Source organism: Vulpes vulpes, chromosome 2 (assembly GCF_048418805.1).
Source record: "Vulpes vulpes isolate BD-2025 chromosome 2, VulVul3, whole genome shotgun sequence".
NCBI classification, from domain to species: Eukaryota; Metazoa; Chordata; class Mammalia; order Carnivora; family Canidae; genus Vulpes; species Vulpes vulpes.
The window spans coordinates 48,203,932-48,228,351 of record NC_132781.1 but is presented as its reverse complement, the minus strand read 5'-3'; the positions used below and the strand labels follow the sequence as shown (position 1 = coordinate 48,228,351).

General features: G+C 55.1%; 1 protein-coding gene across 25 annotated transcripts in view; it reads right to left on the bottom strand.

Annotated features, from left to right (window-relative positions):
• Positions 1-24,420, bottom strand: part of EXD3 (exonuclease 3'-5' domain containing 3) — an 81,375-nt gene that overhangs the window by 14,935 nt on the left and 42,020 nt on the right. For 20 of the 25 annotated variants that reach the window (XR_011999777.1, XM_072748125.1, XM_072748129.1 and 17 more), the window contains 12 exons: positions 22,208-22,308; positions 19,057-19,130; positions 18,916-18,954; positions 16,889-17,055; positions 16,414-16,537; positions 15,760-15,970; positions 15,549-15,658; positions 14,949-15,111; positions 14,707-14,873; positions 14,104-14,262; positions 3,897-3,950; positions 3,579-3,710 (listed from right to left, as the gene is read on the bottom strand). Coding sequence is in view for 24 of the 25 variants with exons in the window: in XM_072748125.1 (XP_072604226.1) it covers positions 3,579-3,710; positions 3,897-3,950; positions 14,104-14,262; positions 14,707-14,873; positions 14,949-15,111; positions 15,549-15,658; positions 15,760-15,970; positions 16,414-16,537; positions 16,889-17,055; positions 18,916-18,954; positions 19,057-19,130; positions 22,208-22,308 (1,501 nt within the window). In the remaining variant the exon portion in view is untranslated. The remainder of the gene's footprint in view (positions 1-3,578; positions 3,711-3,896; positions 3,951-14,103; positions 14,263-14,706; positions 14,874-14,948; positions 15,112-15,548; positions 15,659-15,759; positions 15,971-16,413; positions 16,538-16,888; positions 17,056-18,915; positions 18,955-19,056; positions 19,131-22,207; positions 22,309-24,420) is intronic. The other 5 variants (XM_025987889.2, XM_072748139.1, XM_072748120.1 and 2 more) reach the window with 4 other exon arrangements.

Below are 24,420 nucleotides of genomic sequence, written 5' to 3'. Positions count from 1 at the left end.
CTGTCCCACAGAGGCCTCCCCTCCTGGGTGCCCACTTCCGGGGCCCGCATCACTGACTCCAAGGACGCTCCCCCACTTGTACACGGGGGCCACAGCCTGCTCCCCACCACAGCAGAAGACCAGAGGGACAGTAAAAATAGACATTATGCCTAGCCATGTCAGGGGTTCGTGCTTGTGCTTTTTTTTTTTTAACTGAAATTTCTTTGATAAAATATTTTCCCATGGTGGACGGCACTGGGAATATCCTTTCAGCGGATGTTCCTGATGGACAATCCCAGGCCCAGGTCGCCAGTTTCAGGGATCATGGTTCTCTGCCCACCATGTGAGACCCCCTAGCCCTTACCCACAAATCGCCGCAGAGGGCCCGGGGGCCACCAGCCTCCACCCCAGGGTCTGGCCCTCGTGTGATGCTCTGTCCTCACATGCAGATGCTCCAGAAAGCAGACCCTGGTGCCTGGGGCACAGGCCACGTGGCGTCAGGTGCAGGGCACTCTGGTGAGCTGTGGCCATGGACCTCTGGCCAGGCACCTGGCCCACCCTTCTCCCTTTTCCCCCTCTTCCTGCCTTGGACCCCAATGCACGAGTCTGGGGAGCAGCCAGGCTCACTCTGGGAATGCTCTATGTGTCCAGTGGGCTTTCCCTCTGGGAATGGCACTAAAATAGCATGAGGCAGGGAAGGAAAATGGAAAGTCGGCCTGGCAGTGGGAGGTCTCCAGGGATACAGCCAGCTACTGCCCGGGCCAGGAGCAGTGGAGGCTCTGAGCCACCAGCCGGGGAGTTCAGGCCCCCCAGGGCCAAACCTAGGTCAGTCCTGACAATGACACTCTCTGCTGATCACCAGGCAGCACCTCTTGAGGTCCAGAGGGGCCGTGAGCCAGCAGTCACAGGGAGCTCGCGGAGCCGGCCCAGTCACCATGTTGTGCCACCCCCGCCCCAGCTACCACCCTGGAGTGTCCAGTGTGTGCTGCTGTCCACCCTGCCCGGCCCCGAGGATGGCACCTCCCCCCGGCACCGAGCTGGGCATAGGGGGGCTGGTGTTCAGGACGAGGTGCTCAGCCGTTCCTGGCTGTTGCTCAGGCTTGAGTTCCTGGGGTTCAGTGGGACACTGTGGCTGGCGGGCTCCAAGCACACAGTGGGAATGTGGCTAGAGGCCCACCTGACCTGGTGCTCATGTGCAGTAACCGGGGATTTAGCCTGAGAACCTCGGTAGGGACTTGGCCTGAGGCCTCAGCACTAGTGTTCACTGCCGCATGATAAGCTCAGCCCTCCTACCCCCTCCCCTGGTGAGCACGCTGGTCCAATGCAGGAATCCTGTCCCCTGGCACCGGCCCCGTACCGCTGGTTTTTCAGGCTCCTCAGGCTCCTTCATGGACCCTCCTGAACAGCTACCAGCCACCCAGCGAGGGTCCCGCCCTGGGGCACACCCAGCACACATTTTTCTGGAGCTGAGCTCAGTGGAGGCCACCGGCTGGAGGGCTCCCCAGGCCCTGTGTTGACAAAGGCCCATCAGGGGCCGATACACAGTCTCATCCCTGTGTTCCCACCTGCTGCCCATGCTGTGGCCAACCCTGGCCGACAGCCACATACACAGGTCCCTGCTGGGTCCCCACCCCACCCACTCCAGCTCTGGGCGTCCTCTGGTCCTAGCGTGGCCGCTCTCTGCAGCCACGTGGTCCCAAATTGAGGGCCCTACCTCTGTCCTCAGCAGCTGGCCTTGTGCTGAATGCGTGTGTCCTGCCAATACGGGCACTGCGGGCAGAGCCCCCAGATGAGCAGTGGGTTGGGGGCCAAGGCGTCCCCTTGCCCATGTTCCTGTCCTCTGTGTCCCTCCCCAGTCTGGAGGGCTTGGTGCACCAATCAGACCCCACGGAGCTCAGACCCACTGGCTAGGGGCAAAGCCTAAAACCTAGGAACCCAACCGCATCCTTAAATTATATTCTGCATCTTCTCTTGCTTATATCAGGTGCAAGCCACCTGTCATCCTGCAGGCCCAGCAGTGGCTCCCAGGTCTCCCACCTCTCTACCCAGGGGTCTCTCTCTACCCCTCCTACTGAAATCAGAATAGATACCAGCAGCCCCAGAGCACCCCCACCGGCCCCCACGGGCTGTCTTCTTTCCTGGGGAGGCAGAGTGGCCACCTCTCTGGCCTGGGCACTGGCCGGACCCCCTTTGAGGGCGGGTGCCGCTCTGCCTCCCAGCATTTCAGCTGGCTTTATGCGGCACCCTCCAGGTGATCTCAAACGGCCTGCATCCTGCCACCTGGCAGGGCAGGGGGACCCTGGGCCCGTGGGCTGCAACTGCTGGGCCAGGACGGACGGAGCACACACAGGATGGACGGGGCAGGGAGGCCGTGGACGTTCTTCCCTTGCGGGCCTGAAGGAGGTCAGGCTGCTCCCCTGCACGAGGCTTCCCGGGGCGCCAGTGGGGGGTTTCCTCCCAGCTACCCAACTTCCTGTTTTCTCAAGAAAACTTAGCAGCAGAGGCTCTGAAAAGCTCATTAAAATGCCTCCCAGGCATCCCGGATGTCCTGGGGTCTTTACAACACTTGTCACTGGAGCACAAAGGGAGGCAGAAGAGCTCACTGGAGGCAAAGGCCCCTCCCCGCCACCCTGTCAGCGCTGGGGGGGTTTGCACTGATGGGTACCTGAGGCCCCGCCCTGGGCTCCAGGATCTGGATGAAGCCTTCTCAGCCCTCTGGCCCTCTCTCTGGCTCGGCCCTCTTGCGCACCTGCCCAGCAGTAGCAGCGAATCTGCCTGGTCCCCCTGCCTGGCAGTACACCACCCCTCCTGGCACCGTGGAGGTGAAGCCAAGCTTCCACCAAACAGTTGGGCTTGAGGAGGTGCTCCCGGTGGAGCTTCAGCATGGCTCCAACCCCAAAATATCCCCAAATAGCCAGCACTCTGTACAAGGAACCCCCGGGGGTGCTAGGATGGCCCTCTGCCCACTGCCCCCTGCAGAGGAGGCCCCACCGGAACAGCCCGCCCCAGCCTGCACCCCCCCCCCCCAGCCACACAGGCTAGAGCTCAGACAGTGCCCCCAGGCGCCCCTCCCAGCCCAATCAGCAGACAGTACCCAGGCCCCAGACTCCTCTCAGACCTTCACCCTGGAATCAGCCACCCTGACCTGGCCATTGCTTCACCCAGACCTTTCTTGATGTCAGGACAGACCCAGTGGCTATCTGTGGTGTGGACACTGCCCTCCGAAAATGCGCAACCCCCCCCCCCCCAGCCAGATGCAGCTTCTGTGGGCTCCCTCTCCCTCCCCTAGAAGCCCTGTGGGAGGCCGGCCCTGGACTGAGGAGGAAATGGCCAGATGGAGCGGATGTCCCATGTGAGCTGCTCCCTGGCTTTGCCAGTCCCAGTACCCTGCCACCTCCTGGCCCCAGTGGGAGTGGGTGGAAGAGGAGGAAATGCCACAGAGAGGGCAGTGGTGGTGAATGCTTGCAAGAGCACGTGGCCTTTGCTGTCCCGCCATCAGCCAGGGACGTGCCAGGTTTCGCCTATCACAGAGTGACTGGCTGACAGCCCTGGGGCTCACAGCCCGGCCCAAGGCAGGCCTGGGGCACACAAGGACCCACCTGGCAACGGCTGAAGATGTCTGCGTGGGTGACACACACGTTGAAATGCTTGAGCACGGCCTTCACCTGCTGCCGGGCCTTGAGGGAACAGTCCACTGAGAGGCAGCGCCCAGCCCCGACCTGGGCCCGGAGCTACACAGAAACATGGTTGCTGAGCTGCAGCCACAGAACCCAGAGCCTCTCCAGCACCCCCTTGCCAGCTCAGCCCCCACTCCCATCAGCCCCATGGTAAGACCCCAAGGAGGGGTGGTCTGAGGGCCACCTGAGGCTCCCTGGGAAAGATGAGGCTCAGGTGTGAGCTGTCTTTGGGGCCCTCACCTTGTGGTACGGCAGCCCAGATGTCAAGATGATTCTTCCCTCCTGCCTGGCAACCTGTGTAAGAGGCAGATGGGCAGGTGGGGCAGGTGAGGGGCACCCTAGCCCCCATCTTCCTTAGGCCCCTCCCTGTCCCCCAGAGCTGCCTCGGCCTGGGGCCCGAGCAGCCATCAGGATCCTGCAGCCCATCCTGGGCCACAGCTTTGTTCTATAGATTTGGTCTTAGAATCATACAAACATTTTACATAATTTCAAACAAAAACTTAATTTAAAAGCAACCTCTAAAAATCCAAAGAAGGTGAAACAAATGAACGGCACAGAAAGAAGCATTATGAGGGACGTGAGAGCACAGTAAATCGACCGCATATCTCCAGATACTACGCTACAGACCAAACATAAAGTCCTGTAGCGATTTTACTGGTGGTGGTAACACTGGCATTGTACTTGGAAACGTTGGTGTGTGAACTGTGACAAAAACAGCTTATGCTTGTGTTGGGTTGGGTTCAGTGGAGAGAGGTGAGGTCTGAATTAAAGCTAAGGAAATTACCCCATGGCTTCAGTCCTCAATAGAAAGCTTCACTATGAATTTCTTATACGTATATATTGACAAGTATTTCATCACTCTGGCTATCACAAAAGCCCAGAAATAAGACCTAACCCTATAGCCGGGAGCAACCTGTGGCCACACTGCTTTCCAAATAGGTGGAAAGGGGACTGGGGCTTTTTTTGAGAAATAGCTGATTCCAGGGCTAAGGCAGAAAGTTGAATGAAGCTGGAATGTCTCAGTGTGTCAGAAAACAAAGAAATTATCAAAGTCCACAAGTGTCACAGCAAAAGGACTCACAGATTGGAGGGGTAAACCTACAAATGAAGCGACAGCGGTTGTGCACAGAAATGCCAAACAGGGCTGTATCTGGCACACTTCTAAACAATCATTAGTTATCTTTGAAGAATTCAAGAGACCACTCAAAATTGTAAGAGCTAAAACTATAAAAATTTTAAAAGAAAACATGGCAGGGGAAATGTCATGGCCTTGGATCTGGCAGTGATTTCTTGGACATGGCACCTAAAACACAGACAACAAAAATAAAAATAGAAAAATTGGGCTTCATGAGAAAAACTCTTGCACATCAGAAGGCACCATCAAAACAAGTAAGAAGACAGCCCACAGAGTGAGTGAGAATATTTGCAAATCCTGTGTCTGTTCAGGGATTAATACCCAGAATATAGAAAAAATTCCTACAACAACAAAAAAGCAATTAAATATGGGTAAGGGGCTTAACTAGATGCTTCTCCAAAGAAGATGTATGGATGGCCAAGAAGTACATGAAAAGGTGCTCAACGTCACTAATCATTAGAGAAATGCAAATCAAAACCACAAGAGATGCAACTTCACACCTGTTAAGACAACTTTTTTTTTTTTAAGATTTTATTTATTTATTCATGAGAGACACACAGAGAGAAGCAGAGATACAGGCAGAGGAAGAAGCAGGCTCCCTGTGGGGAGCCTGATGTGGGACTCAATCCTGGGACCCTGGGGATCACACCCTGGGCCAAAAGCAGACGCTTAGCCACTGAGCCACCCAGGCATCCGAAGATGGCTTTTTTTTTTTTTTTTAAAGCAAAATAAGTGTTGGTAAGGATGTGGAGAAATTAAAGCCTTCATGCATTGCTAGGTGTAATAAAGTGCTATATTCACTGTGGAAAACAGTATGGCAGTTTCTCAAAAAGTTAAATGTAGAATTACCATATGATCTAGGAATTCTACCACTAAGTATATATATATATATATATCCAGAACTGAAAGCAAAAATGTGAACAGATACCTGTACACAAGAAGCACAGTAGCATTATTCACACTAGCCAAAATGTGGAAAGAACCCAAGCGTTCCAAGTGTCTATTAACAGATGAATGGGTAAACACACATGAATTTATACAGCTTTAAAAAATAAGGAAATTCTGACACCTGCTACAGTGTGGATGAACTCTGAAGACATCGTGCTGAGTGCAATAATCTGGACACAAAAAGACAAATAGTATGTGATTCTGCATATATGAGATATCCAGAGAAGTCAAATTCTTAAAGACAAAGTAGAATGGTGCGTGCCAGGGGCTGGGGCTGGGGGCTGGAGAATGATGGTTTAATGGGGACAAAGCCTTTGTTTGGGATGATGAAAAAGTTTTGGAACTAGATAGTGGTGATGGGTATATAACACTGTGATTGCCCTTTTCTAAAAAATTTTTAAAAAGATTTTATTTATTTATTCATGAGAGACATAGAGAGAGAGGCAGAGACACAGGCAGAGGGAGAAGCAGGCTCCATGCAAGGGGCCTGATGTGGGACTCAATCCCAGGTCTCCAGAATCACGCCCTGAGCCAAAGGCAGACGCACAACCACTGAGCCACCCAGGCGTCCCTGTGATTGCTCTTAATGTTACTAAATCGTACACTTATAGTTAAAATGATCAATGCTTTGTGTATTTTATTATAAAAAATAAGAAAAAAGCAATAAAGCAAGTGGTTATTTTGTAATGAAAACAAATACACATCTATGTGATGAATAAAATAAAATAAATGAACAACTGAAGTAAACGTGAGGAAAGAACCAAATGAGTGGACAGTCAAGAGAAAATACAGACTATCCACACGGAAATGACAAAGGACTGATGGGAAACGTCTCAAAGCAATGACAGACACTAAAAAACAATGTATTATTTTCAAATTTTTGTCAAACTATAATTATCAACCCAGTAACATTCACTTTTAGAAGAGAGAAGGCATAGAGATTTTTCAGGGAAAAATAGCCCCCAATGAAAGGATGTAGCAGGGATCCTTGGGTAGCTCACCGGTTTAGCACCACCTTCAGCCCAGGGTGTGATCCTGGGGACCTAGGATCGAGTCCCACATCGGGTTCTCTGCATGGAGCCTGCTTCTCCCTCTGCCTGTGTCTCTGCCTCTCTGTTTCTCTCCGTGTCTCTCATGAATAAATAAATAAAATCTTAAAAAAAAAAAAAAGACAGGATGTAGCAATAGACGTTCTTTTAGCAAGAAAGAACTTACTTTTTCTTGGAGCAAGCTCTGTGCATATGCACATCCACACATCATAAACTCTTAAAACCATCAAATACATAAAACAAATGTGATAATGTCTGATTTGCAGAATTCAGAAAAATCACTGTGTCAAAATACTAATAGTTGGGAAAGGAGTAAGAAAGTTGACTTGTGGGGATCCCTGAGTGGCTCAGCAGTTTAGCGCCTGCCTTTGGCCCAGGGTGCGATCCTGGAGTCCTGGGATCAAGTCCCACGTCGGGCTCCTGGTATGGAGCCTGCTTCTCCCTCTGCCTGTGTCTCTGCCTCTCTTTCTCTCTATGTCTATCATGAATAAATAAATAAATAAAATCTTTTTTTTAAATTTTTTATTTATTTATGATAGTCACACACACAGAGAGAGAGAGAGGCAGAGACACAGGCAGAGGGAGAAGCAGGCTCCATGCACCGGGAGCCTGATGTGGGATTCGATCCCGGGTCTCCGGGATCGCGCCCTGGGCCAAAGGCAGGCGCCAAACCGCTGTGCCACCCAGGGATCCCAATAAATAAAATCTTAAAAAAAAAAGAAAGTTGACTTGTTCTAAGATCCTCGTATTTAACTTCAGACAATGTTAACTCAAATATAAATGTTAAAATTTCTAGGGTAATTTCTAATAATGTTTTTTTTTTTTAATTTTTTTATTTATTTTTTTATTTATGATAGTCACAGAGAGAGAGAGAGAGAGAGGCAGAGACACAGGCAGAGGGAGAAGCAGGCTCCATGCACCGGGAGCCCGATGTGGGATTCAATCCCGGGTCTCCAGGATCGCGCCCTGGGCCAAAGACAGGCGCCAAACCGCTGCGCCACCCAGGGATCCCTCTAGGGTAATTTCTAAAAGAATGGAAGCAGAATTTTTAACTTTCAAGTTAATATAAAAATAGAACAAAGATAAAAAAAAAAGCTACAAGAATGTTAATAAAGGGGAAAAAATAACAGAAAAAGTGGGATCAACAGAAAGCACAAGTCAAAATAGTACAGCTGAACCCAAAGTATATCAGCAGTTACATTAAGTGTAAACAGACTAAACTCATGATCTGAAAAGCAAAGATTGTCAAACTAGACTTTTTTTTACATTCAGCTAGAAATAATTTATAAGAAATATATAATATATAAGGGTAAAAGAAGGTTGAAAGAAAAAGGTGAGGAATGATATATAAATACTAAGTAGTGAATGCTGGAGAAATGATGTCAATATTAGTTAAAATAGACTTTATGGCAAAAAGCATTATCAGAGCCAAAGAAGCTTACCTCATAATTGTAAAAGATTTCACTCAACAGGAAGAAATAAGAATTCTCAAAATATATACATATGCACCAAATAACACAATTTAAAAACATATAAAGCGGGATCCCTGGGTGGTGCAGCGGTTTGGCGCCTGCCTTTGGCCCAGGGCGCGATCCTGGAGACCCGGGATCGAATCCCACGTCAGGCTCCCGGTGCATGGAGCCTGCTTCTCCCTCTGCCTGTGTCTCTGCCTCTCTCTCTCTCTCTCTATCATAAAATTAAAAAAACAAAAAACAAAAAAACATATAAAGCAAATTCTGACACTAATATAAGAAGAATTTGATGAACTCACCATCCTAGGGGACTACAGTTCAGAGAATTAAGCAAAAAAACCCACAAACAAACAAACAAAAACAACCAAACAAGATATAGATTGAGCAGCACATTAATTAAGCTTGATCTACTGAGTGTGTGTGCATGTGTGTGAGAGAGAGATGGAAATAAGCATAATTGGAGGAGAATATGTATCCTTTTATAATCCTCATGGAATATTTATAAAGGGGGGGTCATCTACTTGGCCACAAAGCAAGTCTTCAGAGATCTCTAAATTGGCAGATTATAGACTATGCTGCTTGACTACTATACAGTTAGGTCAGAAATCCATTTTAAAAAGGCAACTAAAAAGCTCCAAAACTTTAAGCTTTCTGAAATTGAAAAACAGCCTTCTAAGGAACTCTTAAATCAAATAAGTAATTACAATGGGCACTCAAAAGTTATTAGACCTATAAAATAGTAAAAGTACTACATACCAAAACTGATGGAATGCAGTGAAAAATAGCACTTCAAGGAAAAATTTATGGTCTCAATGTTTACATCATAAAATTTAAAAGGCTAAAAATTAAGGAGCTAAGCACTCTGCTTGGAAATAACCCCAAAAAAAGCAAAAGGAAGGAAATGATAAAGATAAGAGTAGAAATTAATGAGATAGAAAACAAAAATGCAATAGGATCAACAAACCAAATGCTCCCAATTTGAAAGGACTTATTAAATTGACAAATCTCCGTAAGATCAAGAGAAAAGATTGAGCACAAGTATGCATCAGTGAGAGTGGAGTGTGAACAGAGCCACACACCGGGCAGGACTCACAGAGAGAGAATACCAATAGCTGCATGTATCTGGAATGGTGGGCAGGATGGACACATTCCAGAGAAAGACAGAAATTACCAAAAGTGGCTCAAGAAGATGCAGACAGCTAAATGATCCTATAATCATTAGATGGAAGAGAATCAGCCCAAGAAACTCCCTCCTGTCACACATCAGGCCAGGAAGCCCTGCAGGAAGGCAGCCAGCACTGGAGGGGAAGATAATTCAGATGTTCTTCAAAGTTGCAGAGAGAGGGATGGCTCCTCTGCTTGTTTACCCGGAGGCCGGAGGCCAGGAAAGGAGGTGATGGGGGTGGGGGATGCGCTCCTGCTGAGCTGCCCTGGTTCCCAAATAGGACTGTCCAGCCAGAGCCAGCGGTGCAGGAAGCAGGCCACGTGTTGGGCCAGGCGGTTTGACCCAGAAGCACAGGAGGTCCAGGCTAGAAATGCCAAAGTGGACACACACGAGGGGCCAAGCCCCATGGGCATCCCAGCAGCGGCAGATGTGCACCTTGCCAGGGCTTCTGGGCCCCAGGGATGGGATGAGACCCGTGCCCCTGCCGCTCCCAAGTGGCGTCTCCAACTTGGACTGGATGTGACAGGAAGGGCAAAAAGCAGAATCTGGAAGGTTTGGAAAGGAAGGAAGGGAAATAGCGCCACTCAAGGTGGCACGGCAGTCAGGGGAGCCCTGAGGAGCACACGCCAGTTCTGCAGGACTGAGGACAGTGGGGCAAGGTGTCCAGGGAGTGACCCACGCCGAGGCTGGGTCCCGGGTGAGTTGATGACATGGTACAGGGGCTCGTGGCAAGGTCGCACACCATGTCTGAGGTGGATGGAGGCTCCAGAATTAGATATGTCGCCACCTCCCATGATGCATGGTTGGCGCAGGTCCCAGTGGAGCTTTGTACCCGCCTGCACTCCCCCCACCCTTCAGATGCCACAATGAATAGCCAAACCCCCCAAGGCACTGGGGGGTACGCGAGCTGAAGTCCGCCAGCACCCGGGTCCCCCCACTCAGCAGCAGGATCAGCACAGAGTCACGCTCAGGCCCGGACTCAGGGCCCCAGGAGCCCCCCGCTTGGGCTGCAAGGACACATGGCCATGGGCGCTGTATCTCTGTCTCTTGGGAAAAGCTGTGGCTGCCAGGTGCCTGAGGTTGGCCCTGAGGCTGGGCACATGGGCACCTCTGCCGGGCCAGCGCCAGGACTGCTGATGCCCAGACAGAAGCACAACACCCCCCTGAGGCCTGTGAGTCCTCGCAGGCAGGCCTGGGTAAGGGCCTTGTGCTGCCTGCCTCCTCACAAGGCCTGGCCCAGAACAAGGTGCCAACAGCTCATGAACAGGAAAAGTGGCTCCACTATGTTGATCGCCAGGGAAGAGCAACTTAAGATACGTGAAATAGGATTTCACAGCAACAGGCCTGGCGACATGGTTGGGCTGACACAGGTGGTGACGCCGCCGCAGGAGAGCCTGGGGCTGGCTGCCTGTTCTCTCTGCTCCTAGGCTGCGTCGGGGCGAGCAGAAGCTCTCTGTCCCTCTGCGGCCCAGAGCGGGAAGTGCAGTGCCCACACCCGTTCCTTCCTTTGCCACTTTGCCTGGCTCAGCCAGAGCAGCCAGCTGCTCCCACGTCCTTGTGCCTTTGCTAAGAATGTCCTGGGGCAGTGATGTATGCTCACCCAGCATTCCTCTTCCCACCGATTCTCAACTACGGGCATCCCGGGAAGGCAATGTGTTGAGTAACTTGCCCCGTTGCAGCAGGGACTGTGGTGATGACTGTCCCATGCCTCATGGTGCAGACCGGAGGGCCGGGCCTTAGAGCCCCAGGCCCCATTCAGAGGATGCATCCTGAACGCTGTCCTCTGGAGCCACTTGGGGATCATCGAGTGTGTCAGTGAGTGTTGCCCAGGGCAGTAGCGCCCATCGGAGGCGCAAGGGGGAGCGGGCTGGGCACATCTGCAGTCAGCGGGAACAGTATGGGCCCTGAGCAGTAACCAGCCTGTGGACTTTCTCCTGGGATTCTGGTTCTGCTGGGGGCTGAGGTGTGCAGGGCTGTCCCTGGCCTGATGTAAACCCGTTGCTTTTGTGACACATCAGCTGGTCTGTGTTTCCGCGTCCCACCAGACTGGAATCTCCCAGCACCTGATGAGAGCCCTGTCCTCTCCACGTGACTAGAGACGGCAGGAGGCCCCAGGATGTGTGCCCTGAGCGCGGGGCAGAGAGACTGGCAAGCACCTGATACAGTGCCAGGGAGCTGACCCCTGATGTCCTGGGCCCTTGGCTGCAGACTGTCCTTTCTGCTCCAGAACATGTCTGCCAGTGTGTTAACAGTGCACGAGACTGAAGGTATAAATGGGGCCTTCTTCTGTACAACCTGCTCACTTCCAGACAGCTATGTGCACATAGAGGGGACAGGGCAGAGGGGCAGAGAACCCAGCGCAGGTTCCCGTTGCTCAGCACCCAGCCTGGATCCCATGACCCTGAGATGATGACCTGGGCCAAAATCAGGACACCTGAGAGTCGGATGCCTGACCCATAGAGCCCCCAGGTGTCCCCAACAACCTGCTTTTGGACAAAACACATAGTTCATCTAATCAGAGGTTTGACATGGAAACATATGACTCAGGGGGGTCCATAGAGGAGGACACCAAACAGCCAGGGGGATGCAGGAAGTCCTGCTGCGGAACAAGCCTGAGGGCCCTGCCCCTGTGAGGCCACAAAGAAGGTGCCCTAAGTGGACACATGTACCCCACTGGCCAGCGAACAGGCATGCAGCCTCCTCCCCTGCAGACCCCAGTGGAAACACAGAATTTGTTAGAGGCTTAGATCAAAGGGCTGAATAGAAACATGTTAAGGGATTTTGGAAACCGCATGGCTGACAGGAGTCCAGGACCAGGACACGGCCAGGGGCTCACACATCCAGGGCGGGGCGGCCAGACAAGGACCACCCACGAGGGCTGCCTCCTGGGCCTCCAGAGAGGCCTGGGCATCTCTCCCATGACACTTCAGAGTCCGTGTGTTCTGTGCCATGTGGTTCGGCTGCATGTCCTGGACCCCGTGGCTGACCTTTGCTGCCATCCACTCGCAGGCCTCTAGGGCTGGCCAGGCCCCCGTCATAATGCCCCAGCCACGACCCATTCTCAAAGCTCCTTCGTGTCTGCAGCCATGTGCCAGGGCAGTGCCACATTCCCCACAAGCCCAAACATGGCCCTGTGGTGGCCCGGTCGCCATGGCTGCAGGGCTCCCCGCTCGGGGCTTACAACAAAATCGAGGTGCTGGCAGCCATGCTCTGGGGTAGAACCCACTTCTGGCTCATGAGGTACTGTCAGGACCCTGGCTCCTTCCCTCCTCCTAGGGGGCCCACCCCAGCAATTTAGGGTAATCTCTGTTTTAAGGTCAATTGGTAAGTCATATCTTTAACTGCTGTCAGGCTGTGTGAAGTCACACCTGGGGTAGTTTTAACACCTGGGGTAGGGAGCTAGGTTCCCCTGTGCCTCCTCGCTGGCTCCTCAACTCCTTGACTGCTAACCCTGGTCTTGGGTCCTGAGGAGCCCAATTGGCCACCCAGGTCTCAGCCCCTCCCTGGTTGGGAAACAGGTGTCCTGTACAGGGATGGGGGCCAGGGTCAGGCTGGGCATGAGCACCCACTTCTCCCTGGATACCAGGACTGGGCCAGCCCACGAGGGGCCAGGCAGGGAGCCCCCCAGCTGTCATGGGCACCAGGGACTGGCCCAGGAGGTGCGGCTCCAGCCAGGCAGGGCCTGTGTTCTCCCAGCCCTCCCCTCCTTCCAGCACCCAGGGGGCACCAGGCAGCTAGGGCAGGTCCCCCCACTCTGCTGGCTTCAGCTTCCTCACTCATGGGGGCGGCGTGACGAAAACCCGCCTGTGTGTGCTAGAGGGATTAGGGGAGCTGAGCCCCACGTGGCAGCCCCACCTGTGCCCAGGGCACCTGGTGCAGGGAACTGTGGTACCCTCAAGCTGTAAGCCCCTGGCCGGCCGGCAAACCCCACCTCCCGGGGTCCTGGGCCCTGACCTGCAGCCACAGCCAGCCCTCTGGTTAGCTTGGGGATGATTTCTCACAAGAATGTTTGCAAACATATAAAAGAAACCACACATGAACAATGAAAGTGACATTACGGCCGTGTCTGTGCTCTTTCGCAGCACTGTGACTCGGAGGTCCAGGCCAGAAGCAGCCAGGTGACCGTCCGCAGCAGGGGGACTATGGGCCACCCCTACATGGAGTGCGACGTGGTCATGAAAAGGAGAGAGACACACACGCACACAATAGACATGAGCCCGGAAACACGGTGCTGAGTGAATGACGCCAGCCATGCAGAGACCACCACACGGACAGACACACAGAAGCCGTGGCCAGGCTGCACGGGGCGGGGGCTGATGGTGTGTGAGCTGCACGTGAGTTCTGTTGCCACAAACCCGTGAAAGAGTTTTCCATTTACGTTCAAACCCCTGAGTCCTGGGACTCCCCCCACCCCCTGCCCAGATTTTCTCCATGGCCCTGGAGCCGGGAGTCCCCACAAGTTGGCTCTGGCCTTCTGTGCAGTGTCCCCAGTGGCCGCAGGACAGAGGCTGGGGGTGGGGGCAGGCACACCCCAAAGAGCCGGGAGGGTCACAGCTGGCAGACACCCAGGGGTGTCCCGGGCCCACCCTGCAGCTGCAGATGCAGCTCCTGCCCCCAGGACAGGAAGACAGAAGAGCCCCGAGCCCTGGGGTGGGGGGCACAGACCCGGCACGCTCACCTCTGCCGCCCTGCGGTGGTCATCATCAGTGCCCAGCGCCAGCGCGTCCACGCCCAGACAGCGCAGGCTCCGGGCTAGTCCCTGCAGCATGTTGTCACACACCACACGGAAGGCCCTGGCTGGGACTCCTGGGGCCATGTCCTCTTTGGCTGCAGGCTCCTGCAAGGTGGCTTGGCTCAGCAGTCCACGCCCCCCCCCCCCCCCCATCCCTGAGTGCCCAGTGCTCAGCCCTTTCTTTTTTTTAAACTTTGAAAAGAATCTTGAGTGGTATGTTCTCTATGCAGATGAACAAAATGGGCCCCCAGTACGGCCTCCACATGTTTCCTGGGGGTGGGGGGCTCGGGACCCACACAGTTTGTGCCACATGCTGCCCTGGACCTGGGTGGGAGCATGTGAGACCTGGTGTGGGGATAGGGCCACATCGGGCTTGTCCTCCAGGACATGACCGCTGCCCTGCCTCCCTTCTCTCCAGGCAGGGACCTGGGCCCCCTTGTAAGCTGCTGGCCTGCCTCAGCACAGGCCTCCCCTTGTAAGGCCCTTGTTTTAAGGACAGTGACCCTCCCTGAAATTGGGAGCAAAGGGACCCTGAGGGGCTTCGCTCACCTGCCAGGCCAAGGCTGGGGCCACCTGCAGGCGGGGCAGCTCCTGGGGCCCTGACCTCTCGCTGTGTCCTGGCCTCAGGCTTTTGACCAGGTCTTCAGACAGGGAGAAGCTGGCAGGTTCTCTGCACAGAGTCTGGTACACTTCCAGCAGGCAGTAGGCATCAGCAGCTGGGGTGGGCATGGGTCAGCCTCAGCCCCCAGGGTATGGGGCATGGGGTGTGGGGGAAGGGAGGGTATGCATACCTGCATAAACCAGCTGCTCCTCACTCAGCGGGCGCCGATCCCAGTTGGAGAGCTGCTGTGCCTTGTCCAGGGGCCTGCCCAGCACCTGCTGCACCAGGAGGCTGAGGCCTCGCAGACCCCTGGCCTCACCCCTGCCTAGAGCTGGCATGTCTGCTATTCGCATCTGCCAAGACAGAAGCCCTCGAGGGTGAGAGGCCTGCCTTGGAGAATGGATGGCCATCATTCACACCGTCACTGTCTCACATGGTGGCCCTGTCCTGGGGAAGGCCCTTGACCCTTCCTGGTAACCTGTGCACGGAAAAAGGGGCACAGACAGCCTGGACAGGCAGTACAGGGGGGCCTTGCGGCCACAATGACCTGCCCACAGCTCTGGGGTTACCACCTGAGCCCCCAAAACTACGTGCTGAGAACTCAGAGGGATCCAAAGCAGGGCTGGTTCTGGGGAAACATGGGGACACATGGTGACACTCCCTCCCAGGGAGCCTGGTGACCGGTGGCCGATGCAAAGGTGCTTTCAGGCCACGACCATGTCTTGACTCACAGACGCCTACCAGTCTGTGGTGAAGAACCCTGTCCTGGTCCCCATCCCTGTCCGCTGACCTGCCTATGCACCTGCAGCAGGTCTAGGCCGCCCCGCAGCTGCTTCTCCACATGAGCCAGGGTGGGGCAGGAAGCACCCAGGCTCCGAAGGTCCCCTGCCATCCCATAACCTGCAGGGTGCAGGGAAGGCCATCAGTGGGATGGACACCTGAGGACAGGGCCCTGGCCTCGCCCCAGCACCCTCCCACCGGCGGGCGAGGGCTTTGCTTACCTAGCTTCGTGATGGAGGGATCAGAGAGGAGCTGGGACACCAGCCTACAGAAGGCCTGAGACGCCTGGCCTCCTGTTGGCTGTGAGAGCACAGACAGGTCCAGCAGGAACACACGGCCCCCCACCGCCACCTGCATGATTGATGCCTGGGGCCGGCCCCCTGTGCCAAACGAGGGTCGCCACTCCAGGTCCACACCGACCACCTGGTCAGGCTGTAGAGAGCTGGTGTGAACAGGTGAGGCCCACCTGGGGCTGTGGGGCTGTGGCCGAAGGCACGGCCAGCCTGCCCCCCGACCTCAAGGATGAAGCTGAGGTGAGGGAATCTCAGTTGGGAAGGCTTGACCAGCCCCGTGGGATCCTACATGACCGGGGCTGGGCCTGTGCCCTGGTTGCCCCTCGTTCCACACGGAAGGAGTCAGAGCACCTGCACCGTCAGGCCAAGAGCCCAACCCTGGCACAGGCAGGTGTGGAGATGTTACAGGTGGGGGGCCGCTGCCAAGTGCCCGGGGCAGGCACCCGATACTTGTAGCTGGGCCTTCAGAGTGGGCTAGTATGCGTGCCCTGCTCTGCATGGGTGTCTGAGGGCGGGGGCACGGTGGACGTCCAGGCCTGGTGGGGCCTGGTGTGGACAAAGTCCCTGGAGCCAGCCACGAACCTGCAGGAGCTCCGCCTCATGCCGGGCCAGGTCCTCCCAAGAGGCCAGGAAGTGGATGTCCTCCCTGCAGATGGGCGGCTGGTAGTAACCATCCCTTCTGTCTTCCAGAGGTGCCTCGGCCCTCCTGGAAGGAGAGAGGCTGTGGCACCACTACCCGCCCCCTGCTTCCTGGCCAGGCCAGGCCCAGAGCAGACCTCAGTGGGGCAGGGCAGCTCTGGGTCCTCTGGATCCCGCTTTCATGCTCCCCCTCCCCGACTGCAGACTGTGGGTGCCTTGGGCCGGGTGCTGGGCCTGGCTGTGGGCTCTGGTCAGGAGGAGCACCTGCCTCCTGGGCTCTGTAATGTCTGTGTCCCAGGAGCAGGAACATATGTCCCCTTCTTCCCTGACTGCTGACATCCATGACTCATGGGCCCTTCCCAAGGGGTGGGGGGCATGCGCTTTCCCCTTGCCAGCCTCACGAGCTGGGGGTGCTCACTTTTCCTGGAGCTTGAGCCGGTGTAGCTCTGTAGCCACAGGGGCCGACAGCTGCTCCTCGGGCAGTGAGAGGTCCAGGGCACACTGGGCAGCTGCGGCCTCGTTGTCGGTAGAGGCTAGCAGCCGAAGCAGCTCCTCCTGCAGCCACTCGTCCTGCCCAACCAGGCACTGAGGGACAGATGGGTGCGCTGGACTGCCTGGCTCTGCCCCGAGGGGCTGCGACAGTCCTGATAGCCCCTAGACCTCTGGCGGAGGCTGCTCTCTGAAGGAGGGCCGCGGAAGCCCCCACAATGGAGCTCTGCGCTGACCAAGCTGTCGTACAAGGGCCCTGCGCGTGGTGGGGCTGGAGGGTCCTATGTCTGCAGCCGCCTGACTGCCTGGCCCCAGGCTCCCCATGTCCAAGTCCCAGGCCCTCTCTGGTCCTGTCCCCAGAACTGAGACTGGTACTGTCTTTCTAGAACGTTGCCTGGCCCTGTTCCTTCTCCATCCTTGAAGGGTAGGGCCTGCTCCTGACCTGAGGCTGTCCACACCTCAGGCCACTCACCCCCACCCTTGGGCTGCTAACATGCTCAGGGGAAGGTGGGGCCATGGGACCGTCCTGCATCCCCAGTCCACAGGGTGGACACAGGAGGAGTGGAACCCATGTGGCCCACAGGCATCCCACCCGTGTCCAGGCCCAGCCACCTGTACCAGTAGGGCTCCAAAGGAGAGTCCCCATCTTGACTGAGTCCTTGAGCCCATAGGGTCAGAGGCTGCAGTGAGTCGGGTGGGGGGCCAGGACCCCACCCTCCCTGGGACTCTGAGACTCTTGTCCTCTGGATTTCTGACCCAGGGGCCTCCATGTGCTCTGAGGAGCCCCTGCCGGGTCCAGGCAGGGCCCCCTCCCAGGGATTCTGTCCCCCAAGTAGCCTCAGGCCATCCGCTTCCCGCAGGCTGCGGGTTCCCACGTGGACGACAATATGTGGAAACCCCTCCACATTCTTCAGGATGTCCGCTGCCCTTCCGGCTGCCTCAGCCTTGGCACCCAGGGGGGACCAGCCTTCCGGGCCTTCCCCGGGGGTCCACGTTCCTCTCTGGTGACTCACCACTCACCTCACACACCCATCACTCCGGGGGGTGGGGGGTGGGGTGGGGTGGGGTGGGCAGCTCAGTGCTGCCCCCGGCTGGATGCCACTCAGGACACCAGCCACCAGACTATTCATCCAGAAGGGACAGGCCCCCACCCCACTAACTGGCCCATGGCTCTGTGGCATGTTACACTTGGGATCCCGCGCAGCCCCCCTTCTTCTGAAGCTCTCCACCCAGGGCCAGAGGCAGCGCTGTGTCCATGATGAGCCCCACCTCCAGCTTGGCCTGAGGGACAGAAGCTCCTAGATGGTCCCATCCAGGCTGCTGTCCTGCTGGGCTCTGCGGCCCCCAGGACCCAGGTGTGGCTGTGCAGTCTAACCCTGTCTAGGTCCCTGCATCACCCCAAGGGGCAGCTGCCTCCTTCTGGGGGCCTGGGCTCACCTCTCGCCAGGCCTCTGGGGGCCCAGAGGTACGGGCAAGGACAGTGTTCAAAGATGGTCTAGAATATTCCCTCAGTGAACACCGTGGAACCTCCAACAAAGTGCGCCTCCCCCACCACCGGGGGGCTCTGTACACTAACGGAGCGTCCAGGATCCCTGGCCACTCTGGCCCTGCCTCACCTGGGGGTCCTCACACGAAGCCCAGTCCCTCAGCATCTGCCTCTTGCACCCTCCAAGAGGGGTGGGCAGACCCAAGGTCTGTGTCTGAGTCCTGGTCAAGGTGCGGCATCTATGCTGGGAGGGGAGAAGCCTTCTATCTATACTGCCTGCTCTGCAACCTCCCAGGGACATCAGAGGAGTGGAGCCAGCCGCGGGCTGATGTGAAAGTTGCCTGGGCCTGCAGGCCTGGTCCATGTGCACACACACTGTCTTAGGGCCGCCTGTCCCCCAGGCCCTCCCCCAGCACCCCCAGCTCGTGCCCGGGAAGCCCCAGGGGCGCGGTGGGCATGGACAGACTCACCTGTACATGGTCAGTCCAGTTCTCCTGGGACATGCTTCCCTGCAAAAGTGAGCACCAAGGTGACCTTTCCTAGTGATAGCCCCAGGAGCCAGAGAGCACCTTACCCGGAGCCCCCCACCTGCCACGGCCTGGCATGCCCACCTCCACAAGCCGCTTATAGCACAGGTAGCGCAGAGTGGCCAGGCGCCGCTGGGTGACAACGTTGGGGCACAGTGCTGTTGAGAAAAGGCAGGACTTGGGGCCAGGGCTGGGAGCAGGGTCAGTGGGCTCCAACCCATGCTCTCCCCACAGGCGGCCTGCCCTCCCCGCCTCAAGCCTCTTCAGGGGTCTCATGGAGCCCCTGCCTCTGCACAGGGGACAAGGGACAGTGTGCTGTCTCTCCAGGTGCCGCTCCAGCTTCTCCCCGGGTAGGACCCTTCAGAGGTGTCTCATTTCTGCATTTCTCCCCCTGAAAGATGAGCCCATCAGGAAGAGCCGTCTTGCTTGTTTGTTTACAAAGTGATACTGACCTGTTAGCCTCACTCCCAGGAAGGGCAGCCATCCATCCACCTGGCCAGCCGTCCAGCCATCTGGCTACTGCCCCTCCCTCCTAGGGCCAGCTGTCCTGGAAGCCTGGCAGGGTGAATGGCATGCTGACCACAGGACAGTTGGGAGCCTAGTCTTCGAAGGGCCTGGTCAGGACCCTGCACGCTCTTACAGTGTGGCTGCCCTGCTAGCACCCCACACCCAGCACCGGGGAGCAGCCTTGTGGCTGGGTCGCTGTCCAGCCACCCTGGAGGTCAATGCTGCCCAGAGGTTGGGGCTTGCAAAGGAAGGCCAGTTACTCTTCAGACTGGTGATGGGGGGCTCTCCCTCCTCCTCCTTGCTGAGGACCTGAGGGTTCCAGACTGCAGGAGGCCACTCAGGGGTCTGGGACAACATTGCAGGGTGAAGTGGACAAAGCCTGAGGAAGGGGGGAAACAAACGAGGAAAGGAGCTATGGGCTCTCCCCAGGCAGGGCATAGAGTAGCTAACCTGTTCCTGCAGGAGCCATTCACCCTCAGACTTTTCAGACACTTAAAGGATCTGAAGCATCACTTGGCTGGGGGGATACTTGTCAGAGTGCCTTGGTGATACAGTGTCACATCCACACACGGGACTCAGTTGCAGCCTGGTTGCTGGTCCAGACCTGAGCACAGAGCCTTAAGGCTAGAGGCCCAACCACCTGATACATGCTCACCACCTGAAAACGCCACAGAATTCAAACAATCCAAACCGTATCCTGCTGACTCATCTGTGTTAGAACACCGGTGCCTAGGACAGGCACACAGGTCACCCCAGGTGCCCCTGTGCCAGGGACAGGGGTCCCCCGGGGGGATTCCCTACTTGGTGCTCAACACAGTGCTCCAGCTTCCCACATGCAGAGGCAGGTGGCCCACACTCCAGACCTCCTCCCAGTGCCTCAGACCCTGGCACACCCAGAGGTCTTTGGTGCCGGGACCTTCCTTGGACCTTCTGCATCTAAACTCCACTGTTGGTTTTACTCTGCAGCTCAAGGTGGCTCCTTCCTACAGTGGCTTCCCCGGTGCCTCAGGAGTCCCACCAGTTGGCCAGTCCCCCTGGACCTGGCCCATATGTGTCAGGTGGGGACCCCAGCCACTGTCAGTACAGCCTGCAGCTCCTTGTTCCTAGATGCCCTGACCAATGTGCACCACTAGCTTGTGGGCGCCCACATACCTTCCTGCTTCTCCCATGTGTGCACCACTTGCCACCATGGGGGCTGCTGAAAATCACAAATCGAAACCTCTTGGTGATGTGCTCCTGTCTTTGTAAAAGCCCCCAAGATTGCTCTCCTTTATGGAGGAGGCACCTCATCCAAGGGCCAGAGAAGCTGCATAATTTCTCTAGGGCGGCAGAAGCAAACATGACGACACTTAAACCTCCAAGTGACACAGAGAAACCAGTCACGACCAGAGATGGTGGTGAAATGTGGATATAGACCATAAAACAACCGTGACCAACACACCCAGAGAAAAAGACAAAATCAGAAATGCATTCAAGCATCATGAAGCCATATAAAGTGAAATAGCAGATGTGAAGAAGAACCACATTACTACTTCTGGAGCTAGATCCAACAATCGAAATGCAAATGAGGGCTGTATCTTGTGGTTTGGTGGACACAGACAAGGAGAGGCTCAGTGAGGCGGGAAAGCACCTGACAAGGAAGCCATGGGATAGCTATGGCTTATGGATGGTGTGGGGAGAGGGTGAACATGCACTCAGGGGTCGGACAGCAGGGCAGCAAAGTGGGAGAAACAATACTTAAGGAGATCATGCCTGCCGATCTTCCAGAACCAAGTGAAGATAGCAGTCCACAGGTTCCAATAGTCTAACACACACCAAGCAAAATAAATACAAAGAAAACCTGTAATGAGTCTCTCACAGTGAGACCATAGAACATCAGAGACAAAGAGATGACCCTAAAAATAGTCAAAGCGGGGGGAAAAAAGAGAGAGAGAGAGATTCCTTTCAGAGACAAGAAGTTAAGATCTCTTCCTAAGCACACATCTTGACCCAAAAGACTGACATCACACAGCATGGTCTCTGATCACAATGAGATTAGGAGCCCCCACCAGAAACATGACTAGAAGTCACACAGTTTGGAAACTAAGAAATACATTTCTTTTCTTTTCTTTTTTTTTTTTTTTTAAGAAATACATTTATAATGAGCCCATCAGCAAAGAAAACCACAACAGAAACTTGAAAACATCTGAAGCTGCACCATAATGGAAATAACATCTATTGAAACTTGGGGAATATTTTAAGAGGAAAGAGGGCTTCATGTTTAGCCTGCTGGGCGGAGGGGGCGGGGGGACCAAAAGCTAAAAAGCCAAAGCAGACAAACGTAAGCCAGGATGAACAAGTGGCATCCCATCAACTACGAATCAGCTTCTGCGTGGCAAGACTGACAGGTGACATAGGGCATGGGGGGAAACATTCGCCCAGCACCTATCTGATGAAGGGTGAGCATTCAGAATGGGACAAGGAACTCCTGCAACAAGAGCAAAAAAACCCCCAAATAACCTGATTTTAAAACAGGCACAGGAACTGATTAGACATTTTCTGAAGAAGACATCCTGACAGCCAACAGGCACACGCCATGGCCAAATGCAGCACCAATGACCAGGGAACACACATGGCCATTATTCTACCAAAGCTGGGACACGGGAGGGCAGGGCAGGGAAGGGGGCCAGCATCTCAGTTGGTCCAGGGCCCGTGGTGGGCAGGCGCTGGGCCTGCGGGTCCCACTCACCTGGGTCCAGGCCATGCCGTTCTAGCAGACTCAGGACCTGCTGACTCAGCGCTCTGGGACTCAGCCTCTCCAGCCTCGGGGACATCACCTGCGGGTGCTGCCTGCAGGGACACAGACACGTCTCTGGGCTGGCAATGACTTTCTTTTTAAAATGAATACATTTATGACTTGTATTTCTGTCAGGGTCACACGTGCACACACAGAGGTCAAGATGCAGGTGATTCCACGAGAACCACCCATAGGAAGTGCGGTACGTCACTGTCTCACCTGCTCCAGACACCTGCATGTCAATTTTGTCCCGTCTAGTATCTGCCTCTGTGTTTCCAAGTAACATACTTGCACGTGATCTCTTGGTTGTTCGGTTTTAGGTGTTTCACAGGGACATCTCACCATGGGAGGCATTTGGCTGTCACCCCCTACCTGGCATCTGCAATCCACCCAAGTCAGGACACACCATGCCTGTGATGGTCTGGTGAGCAGGCCAACACAGTCAGCGCAGGCCACGCTCCCGTTCTCTTTGGGGTAATATTTGTCTGTTTTTATCACCTCCTCAGTTTCTAAACCTGAGGGAGGACCTGGCCAGCCCCTTCCTGAGTGCATGAGGAGGTGGGGCCTCCTCACCCTGCTGGCTGCGCACAGCACACCTGCAGAAGTAGCTGGACACAGCGCCCACCTGAGGTCAATAGTCAGCTCCATGCTAGTGGGGGGTTCGGTTGAGTGGATACGTTGTAGTTGAAAGAGCTCTCCCTCAGCTGGGGGTAGGCGGTGCTCCGGGAACCCCATCAGGTGTCTGCTTGCCCAGGGTCTGCAGTGTAGGTCTCACCCATTCTGGCCACCCAGCACCACCTGCTAGGCCTGGCTCCCTGTCCTCTGTCCTGGGCACCTGGGGGGTGAGCTCCTCCCTATTTTTTTTTCCTGGGGTTCCCATTATTTAGATGTTAGGCCTTCTTGACAGTATCTCTAATTTTTCTTTTAATCATTTCTCTCTGATTTTCTTTTTCTTTTTTCTCTCTGATTTTCATTCTGTTCATCAGTTTTGTACTTTTGGGAAGACATCTTCAAATTTGTCCTCCAAATCTTGACTGAGATTTTTGCTTTGTGGTTGTATTTTTTTTTTATCTTTTTAAAGACTTTATTTACTTATTCATGAGAAACAGAGAGGCAGAGACACAGGCAGAGGGAGAAGCAGGCTTCCTATGGGGAGCCTGATGCGGGACTCAATTCTAGGATCCCGGGATCATGACCTGAATGGAAGGCAGACGCTCAACCACTGAGCCATCCAGGCATCCCTTGGTCGTATTTTTTATTGACAAGAGTTCTGTTCTGTGTTCTGAAAGCTTACTTGACTCTGCACAGAGCCTCAGCCCTGTTCTCAGCTGTGCCCAGACACAACAGCCTGGGGTCCCCAGCTCTGTCTGACCAGCATGGAGTCTGGGCCCCCCAGCCCTCCCTCCCAGCATGGAGGTGTGAGACCTCACGTGCTCCTCGTGGCCATGGGCTCAGCTTCTCAGCCTGCCAAGTGCTACTGCCTGACCACCTGCTGTCCCTGCACCTCTCAGTATCTTAGTGTTTTCTTCGTTTTAAAGCAAAGGGGCAATAACATGTACTCATGTTTACCTGCCAGAAACAGGTAAACTTTTTAAAGCCTAGTGTGTTGAGGTATAACTGACACACAGCAAGGAGCGGGGATCATAGGTGTGCCTGAGGACCCACTACCCACAGCTCACCTGGGATGCTCAGCCCCTGCCTCACCCCTCGGCCTTGCTCTGGCTGGTTCCTGCAGAGACTGTGCACTAGGTGCTGAACTTCCCACAAAAGGGATCATGGAGTCTGGACCCTCGGGTCTGGGCCATCTCGTACAACACTGAGTGTGGGGAGTTCCTCAATGCTGCGTGTGTACTTTGCACAGCCCACTGTGTGAGGCCCACCATGCAAGGCCCAGCTGTGGCTGCAGACAGACTCCTTGTCTGCTCTGCTACTGACAGACATGTGGATCTGCCCGGGGCTTCGGGCCCATGAGCATATACTGGTCTCTTCACAGACCATGCACCCATGTGTCGTGGGCTTCTCCAGCAGGGATTTGCTGAGACGGTCCTAGCACAGGTCTAGCTGTGGCCAAAGGCGCCAAAGAGCATACTTGAGTGGCCAAGCCACAGCAGACCCCACCAGCAGAGGCTCCACATCCCTGCTAAAATTTCCATTTTAGCTATAAT